The following is an 8,669-nucleotide window of genomic DNA, read 5'->3' on the forward strand; positions in this document are numbered from 1 at the left end:
GTCGCCGAGTCGGGTCGCAATCTACGACGCAAAGCTGAGGAAAAACTCCAAACTCTGATGACGGGAAACGGATATAAGGTGGGTCGCGGTGTACCGAACGGCCAGTTTTTGACGGACCGTCGGACCCGTTTGGCCGGAAAACGAAAAGCAGCTGGCAGAAAAGACGTAGCCTCGAGAAAAAGAGCCAGAACAGCGAAAACGACCAAAACGAAGAGAAAGAAGAAGAAGAATAACGGGTGCTGCAAGAAACGAACTGTGGCTGACATATTCGGTACGCGATAATCCGAGATGGCCTACCTACACGCTCATTCGTGCGAGTGTTTGAAATCGGAGCTCGACTTGTTCACTCTACCGCCTACGCAGACGACGATAGAGGGTGGGCAGTGGGTGCATTACAAGCCGGTGTCGTCTCTCACCGACGACTCACTGATCGAATTCATGGTTCCGGGGCTGAGCGACGAGTACCTCGACCTGTCGCACACGATGCTCAGTCTGCGAGTCAGTATGCCGCCTTTGGATGGGGTGCAGCTGGTGAGCTCGGACGGTAAGACCCCGACAGCGGCGGCGATCGTAGCTCCTGTGAACAACCTGTTGCACTCGTTGTTCACTCAAGTGGACGTCTTCTTCAATCAAAAACTCGTCTTTCCGGCCAACAACGCGTACGCGTACAGAGCATACATGGAGACTCTGTTAAATTACAACAATACGGCCAAAAATTCGCATCTGACGACCACGCTGTGGTACGGGGATACCGCCGGCAGAATGGACGAACTTGGTGCCGGTAATAAGGGTTTCGCAGAGCGCGAACGATTATTCAAAAACGGCTCCAGCGTTGATTTATTGGGACACTTTCATTGCGACGTGTTCAATCAGGAGAAATTCCTTCTAAACGGCGTGGAGTTGCGATTGCGTCTGGTGAGATCGCGGGACGCCTTCTGCATCATGGAAACCACCAACGCTCAAACGATGCACATTCTAAAGGCTACTCTGCTCGTTCGACGAGTCACGATAAACCCCGGCGTGTTGTTGGCGCACGCCAGAGCTCTGGCGAAAGGGACGGCTAAGTATCCGCTCACCAGGGTCGAGGTCAAGGCAATGACGATTCACGGCGGGATGCACGGAGGAACGTTGGACAACGTGTTTCTCGGCCAGCTGCCGAAGAGAATAATCATCGGATTCGTCGATAACAAGGCCTTCAACGGCGACCGAACGCGCAACCCGTTCAATTTTCAACATTTTAAAACCAACTTTCTGTCTCTGTACGTCGACGGCCAGCAAATACCCTCGAAACCCCCTGCAAACCGGACCTTACGAAATCAAGATTATACGTGGACGCGTACCAAACGTTGTTTTCCGGAACTGGCATTCATTTTCTAAACGAGGGAAACGGAATCAGCCGGGCGGACTACCCCTACGGTTATTGTCTGACCGCGTTCGATCTCACACCCGATTTATCGGCGAACAGCAACACGCATTGGAATTTGGTCAGACACGGCAGCGTTCGAATAGAGGTACGTTTTGAAGAGGCGCTCGAGAAGACGATAAACTGCGTCGTGTACGCAGAATTCGACAATATTTTGGAAATTGATTCGAGTCGTCAAGTTATCGTGGATTTCGTTGGCTGAGAGTACGACACCGGCGAAGGAGACGACAAAACAAATGCACGTTTGCGAGACGGACAGGATTGAGATAAGCGATATGCTGACGCTGCATCTCCCACGCAAGACGGTGCGAAGACTCCGGGCGCTCGCCTGCTTACCGGGTATATCGCGTTCAGACTTCAACGAGTGACAATATGGAGTACGTAATCGACGTTCAAGGGCTCTACGATAGTTCCGACAAGTTTATCGTGAAAGAGGCAGCCGTGCTGTCTGTAAACGAAGGACATGTGGGGCACTGGCTGGTATTGTCGCCTTGCGGATTCCATCAACTCTCCGTAGGAACACGCTGTTCGAATAATTACACGACGCGTAAGGTGCACGGTATCGAATAGCTCGACGGGAAAATTTCGGAGAGACAGCTGAAGGAAAAATTGCAAAGTGTGGCTCGTGTGGCGGGTTTGATCTATGTGCGCGGTGCGGTGAAGAAGGAGGCGTTGCAGCGGATTATAGGGCGAGAACCTATAAACCTCGAGAACGATGACGAGGCCCCGGCATTCAGGAAGTTGCCGCCGTCAAATGTGTATTGCACGTTTAACGCTTGTCACAAACGTCACGAAAAATTGGCGTGCGCTATGAACCGTGCGGATCAACTGAAGCAGTTCGTGCTCTGGAAACGAGCCGGTCGAGAGGCCCGTATCGTACAGAGATTGAACCGATTGGATATCACAGATGAACAGCCGAGAGATACTGGCGCTGATACAACCGATAGCGACTAGAACTCTGGGTGTTCACCACGCTGATGAGATTCCTCTACGGGTGGGCCCACCCAGCCGGGAGCGTTGCCAATACCGATGACCACACACGCAGCCAGGTACCCACTGGGTCGCCTTCTACACCGATGCTTCAGGACACAGGGTGTACTTTGACAGCTACGAACTTCCGCCTCTCGTCAAACACCATTCTCAGCCGCCTACAGAAAAACTGTCCTCGATACCGGCGAAACGCGCACCAGCTTCAGAGCGCCTTTTCAGACGTGTGTGGTCAGTTTTGTGTTATGTTTTTGTATTATATGCACGACGGTTACACTCTCGATCAGTTTTTATCGTTATTTTCGGAAGATTACATGAACAATGATCTAATCGCCGACTCGTTTTGCAAATGTCTCGTCAGAAGATATAAAAATCCCAACAACTCCTGCGCACCCTGTATGCGAAATATTCAAAAATGTGTTGAAAAGAGATGAGCCTCGTAGTTGAAGCTAAGAAAGAAAAATGGTCTATTTTGTATTATCTACAGTTAAGAACGCTTTGTATCACCTTAGTTCTAAGAATAAAAAATCTCTAGTCGTTATGTTTTGAAAATATTTGCAGAGTTTACACTTTCGTGCACCCGTGAATACTCATATTTCAGAGCAACGTTGCGTTGACAGCACGTGGCCGCGGTGCGGGGCTCGGAGATCTTCGGCTATAGTCGGTAAGATGCAAAAATGTTTTTCAAATAGGTACGTCACCGCCAGGATGCCGGTAGCTGAGTAGCCGTGATGCGATTCGGACATCGGCGCCATCTTGTATTGAGAATTTCAAAACTAGTAACCAAATCAGATTTCGAAAAAACGCGCGCCGTCTTGGGTTCCGGAAAGGGCCGCCATCTTGAATTCGAAAATTAGGCGCCATCTTGTGTTTTGGAAGAGGCCGCCATCTTGATTTCGAAAAACGCGCGCCATCTTAGGTTTCGGAAAGGGCCGCCATCTTGGCTTCAGACGATCCGTCCGACCGAGGGGAGGGGGAAGCACGCGCGACAATGACCGCCGGGGCCTGAGGGGGCAGGGGGGCAGGGGGGACCGTCTGGCGGCGCCAGTGACGTCATTTGTTATGACCCACTATATCTTGCCCATACTACTGTAGCAAGAGGGTGAGATTTTGATGATTCGTCGCTTGGCGTTGTAGCAAGAGGATGAGATTTTGATGATTCGTCTCTTGGCGTTGTAGCAAGAGGATGAGATTTTGATGATTCATCTCTTGTTGTTGTAGCAAGGGGATGAGATCTTGATGATTTGTCTCTTGGCGTTGTAGCAAAGGAATGAGATTTAGATGATTCGTCTTTTGGCGTTGTAGCAAGAGGATAAGATTTTGATGGTCATTGTAATCACTGTCATTGATGCACTTATTTGAATTTTCCACTTATTCACACACTTCGAAACGGAAGCCACCGCTGCCACCGAATGTTACGTCCTAACAGTAGAGACGTCGAAAAGGTCCCTCCCGTTCGAGGTGCTTGTGGCACTTGAAGAGTGTGGTGAATGTTAGGAAATTGAAAAAAGTGATTTTTAACGACTTGAAATACTTTTATTGGATAACTGGTAGAATAAGCTTAAATGAGTTCGGAGAGAAAAGATTGGATTGATCTCCGCACTTGCCAGTCTAGCAGAGAAGTCAAGAGTTTTTGCATCAGGGTGAGACTCCTGGAGGATGGACGTCCTGGGGTAGGGGCAATTGCACCTTACGCTGCAGTTTTATGTGGAAACAAAGTGGTAATAGGAGTCGGAGGGACTAGCGGTCAGGTTGCGAGGGAGATAGAGAAGCGTTGTTGAGTACAGGGTCTGGACGTAACAATATGAAGAAATATATAGAAAAAAAAAAAAAAATTGAAAAAAAAAAAAAAAAATTCGGAAATCTTCATCGTGGGCTGGAATGAATGATGTCGATATTATTGAAGATGTCGTTACTTCGTGAAATTACCGGATTGACTGGAATGTTGAAATTGGAAAAAAAGCTGGAAAAAAACAGGTCAAAAAAAAAAATCGGGAAAAATAAATTGAGGAAAAAAAAAAATTGGAAAAAAAAAGGAAAGAAAATTAATCATCGTGGGCTGGGATGAATGATGTCGATATTAATGAAGATGTCGTTACTTCGTGAGATTACCGGATTGACTAAAATGTTGAAATCGGTAAGAGGCTTGAAAAAACAGGGCGAAAAAAACTATTGGAAAAAAAAGGATTGAGGAAGAGAAAAAAAAAAATTGAAAAAGAAAAAAAAAAAAAATTCGGAAATCTTTATCGTGGGCTGGAATAAATTATGTCGATATTGATAAAGATGTCGTTACTTCGTGAGATTACCGGATTGACCGGAATGTTGAAATTGATGAAAGGCTGGAAAAAACAGGGCAGAAAAAAAAATTGGAATAAAAAAAAAATTGAGGAAACAAAAACGAAAAATTGGCGAAAAAAATTGGAATAAAAAAATATATTGGGGAAAAAAAAAAAAAAATTGAAGGAAAAAAAAAAAAATTTGGAAATCTTCATCGTGGGCTGGAATGAATGATGTCGATATTGATGAAGATGTCGTTACTTCGTGAGATTACCGGATTGACCAGAATGTTGAAATTGGTAAAAAGCTGGAAAAAACAAGGCAAAAAAAAAATCGGGAAAAACAAATTAGGAAAAGAAAAAAATTGAAAAAAAAAAAAAAATTGGAAGAAAAATTGGAGGAAAAAAAAATGGAATAAAAAAATATATAAAGGGAGAAAAAAGGAATTCGAAAATCCTTATCGTGGGCTGGAATGGATGATGTCGATATTAATGGAGATGTCGTTACTTCGTGAGATTACCGGATTGACCGAAATGTTGAAATTGATAAAAGGCTTGAAAAAACAGGGCAAAAAAACTCATTGGAGAAAAAAGGATCGAGGGAAAAAAAAAAAAAAAATTCCCAGAAAAAAAAAAAAAAATTCGGAAATCTTTATCGTGGGCTGGAATGAATGATGTCGATATTGATAGGGATGTCGTTACTTCGTGAGATTAACGGATTGACCGAAATGTTGAAATTGATAAAAGGCTTGAAAAAACCGGGCAAAAAAAATTATTGGAAGAAAAAGGATTGACGGGAAAAAAAAAAAAAAAATTCAAAGTGAAAAAAAAAATTCGGAAATCTTTATCGTGGACTGGAATGAATAATGTCGATATTAATGAAGATGTCGTTACTTCGTGAGATTACCGGATTGACCGAAATGTTGAAATTGATAAAAGGCTTGAAGAAACCGGGCGAAAAAAAATTATTGGAAGAAAAAGGATTAAGGGAAAAAAAAAAAAAAATTCGAAGAAAGAAAAAAAAAAAATCGGAAATCTTTATTGTGGGCTGGAATGAATGATGTCGATATTAATAAAGATGTCGTTACTTTGTGAGATTACCGGATTGACCGAAATGTTGAAATTGGTAAAAAGCTGGAAAAAACAAGGCAAAAAAAAAATCAGGAAGAATAAATTCAGAAAAAAAAAAGTTTAAAAAAAAAAAAAAATTGATAGAAAAATGAAAGAAAAAAAAAATGGAACGAAAAATATATAAAGGGAAAGAAAAAAAAAATTCGGAAATCTTCATCGTGGGCTGGAATGAATGATGTCGATATTAATGAAGATGTCGTTACTTCGTGAGATTACCGGATTGACTAGAATGTTGAAATTGGTAAAAAGCTGCAAAAAACAAGGCAAAAAAAAAAATCAGGAAGAATAAATAAGGGAAAAAAAAAATTAAAAAAAAAAAAAATGGAAAAAAAATTAGAAAAAATAAAATAAAAGAATATATAAAGGAAAAAACAAGAAATTCGGAAATCTTCATCGTGGGCTGGAATGAATGATGTCGATATTATTGAAGACGTCGTTACTTCGTGAGATTACCGGATTGACCGAAATGTTGGAATTGGTAGAAGGCTGGAAAGAACAGTGCAAAAAAAATTTTTGGAAAAAAAAGGATTAAGGGAAAAAAAAAAAAAAATTCGAAAAAAAAAAAAAAAAAAATTCGGAAATCTTTATCGTGGGCTGAAATAAATAATGTCGATTTTGATAAAGTTGTCGTGACTTCGTAAGATCACTGAATTGACCGGAATATGAAAATGAGTGAAAGGCTGGAAGAAACAGGGCGAGAAAAATAATTGGAAAAAGATAAATTGAGAAAAAAAAAAAAAAAAAAAAATTCGGAAATCTTCATCGTGGGCTGGAATGGATGATGTCGATATGAATGAAGATGTCGTTACTTCGTGAGATTACCGGATTGACCGAAATGTTGGAATTGGTAGAAGGCTGAAAAGAACAGTGCAAGAAAAAACTGAAAGAAAAAAAAATTGAAGAAAAAAAAAAAAAAAATTAAGAAAAAAAACTGGAAAAAAAAATCGAAAAAAAAAAAAAATTGGGAAATCTTTATCGTGGGCTGGAATGAATGATGTCGATATTGATGAACATGTCGTTACTTCGTGAGATTACCGGATTAACCGGAATGTTGAAATTGGTGAGAGGCTGGAAAAAACAGGGCAAAAAAAATAATTGGAAAAAAAAAATTGAGAAGAAAAAAAAAAAAAATTGAAATTCAGAAAAAACGGAATAGAAGAATATAAAAAAAAAAAAAAAAAATTAAGGAACAAAAAAAAAAATTCGGAAATCTTTATCGTGGGCTGGAATGAATGATGTCGATATTAATGAAGATGTCGTTACTTCGTGAGATCACCGGATTGACCAGAATGTTAAAATTGGTAAAAAGCTGGAAAAAACAAGGCAAAAAAAAAATCGGGAAAAATAAATTAGGAAAAGAAAAAAATTGAAAAAAAAAAAAAAATTGATAGAAAAATGAAAGAAAAAAAAAATTGAATAAAAAAAATATATAAAAGGAGAGAAAAAGAAAATTCGAAACTCTACATCGTGGGCTGGAATGAATGATGTCGATATTAATGAAGATGTCGTTACTTCGTGAGATTACCGGATTGACTGGAATGTTCAAATTGATAGAAGGCTTGAAAAAACACGGCAAAAAAAATTATTGGAAAAAAAAGGATTGAGGTAAAAAAAAAAAAAAATTCGAAAAAAAAAAAAAAAATTCGGAAATCTTTATCGTGGGCTGAAATGAATGATGTCGATATTGATAAAGATGTCGTGACTTCGTGACACCACTGAATTAACCGAAATGTTGAAATTGATGAAAGGCTAGAAAAAACAGGGCGAAAAAAATAATTAGAAAGGATAAATTGAGAAAAAAAAAAAAAAAATTCGGAAATCTTCATCGTGGGCTGGAATGGATGATGTCGATATGAATGAAGATGTCGTTACTTCGGGAGATCACTGGATTGACCGGAATGTTGAAATTGGTGCAAGGCTGGAAAAAACGGGGCAAAAAAAAAAATTAGAAAAAAAAAATTGGAGCGATAAGAAAAAAAAAAAAAATCGGAAATCTTTATCATGGGCTGGAATGAATGATGTCGATATTGATCAAGATGTCAAGACTTTGTGAGATTACTGGATCGACCGGAATGTTGAAATTGGTGAAAGGCTGGAAAAAACAGGGCAAAAAAAATAATTGGAAGAAAAAAAATTGAGGAACCAAAAAAAAAATTGGTAATCAGAAAAAACGGAATAAAAGAATATATTCAGAAGAAAAAAAAAAATTTGGAAATCTTCATCGTGGGCTGGAATGAATGATGTCGATATTAATGAAGATGTCGTTACTTCGTGAGATTACCGGATTGACCGAAATGTTGAAATTGATGAAAGGCTTGGAAAAACAGAGCGAAAAAAATTGATGGAAAAAAAAGGATTAAGAAAAAAAAAAAAAATTCGGAAATCTTCATCGTGGGCTGGAATGAATGATGTCGATATCATTGAAAATGTCATTACTTCGTGAAATTACCGGATTGACCGAAATGTTGAAATTGGTGAAAGGCTGGAAAAAACAGGGCAGAAAAAATAATTAGAAAAAAAAAATTGAGGAAAGAGGAAAAAAAAAAAAAATTGGAAATCAGAAAAAACGGAATAAGAAGATATATTAGAAAAAAAAAAAAAATTTAAGGAAAAAAAAAAATTCGGAAATCTTCATCGTGGGCTGGAATGAATAATGTCGATACTAATGAAGATGTCGTTACTTCGTAAGATCACCGGATTGACCAAAATGTTAGAATGAGTGAAAGGCTGGAAAAAACAGGGCGAAAAAAATAATTGGAAAGGATAAATTGACAAAAAAAAAAAAAAAAAAATTCGAAAATCTTTATCGCGGGCTGGAATTGATGATCTTTATCGCGGGCTGGAATTGATGA

At 39.7% G+C, this 8,669-nt stretch overlaps 1 protein-coding gene across 1 annotated transcript; it reads left to right on the forward strand.

Moving 5' to 3' along the window:
- Positions 1–288: 288 nt before the first annotated feature.
- On the forward strand, positions 289–1,377 carry LOC125500590 (uncharacterized protein F54H12.2-like). The gene has a single exon (XM_048653772.1). The coding sequence runs from the start codon at positions 289–291 to the stop codon at positions 1,375–1,377; it is 1,089 nt and encodes a 362-aa protein (XP_048509729.1).
- The last annotated feature ends 7,292 nt before the right edge of the window (positions 1,378–8,669 follow it).

The sequence above is a fragment of the Athalia rosae genome, chromosome 4 (assembly GCF_917208135.1).
Source record: "Athalia rosae chromosome 4, iyAthRosa1.1, whole genome shotgun sequence".
NCBI classification, from domain to species: domain Eukaryota; kingdom Metazoa; phylum Arthropoda; class Insecta; order Hymenoptera; family Athaliidae; genus Athalia; species Athalia rosae.

Bases quoted from the DNA above. Each gene is read 5' to 3' on its own strand.
- LOC125500590 (XM_048653772.1), top strand. From the start codon at position 289: ATGGCCTACCTACACGCTCATTCGTGCGAGTGTTTGAAATCGGAGCTC.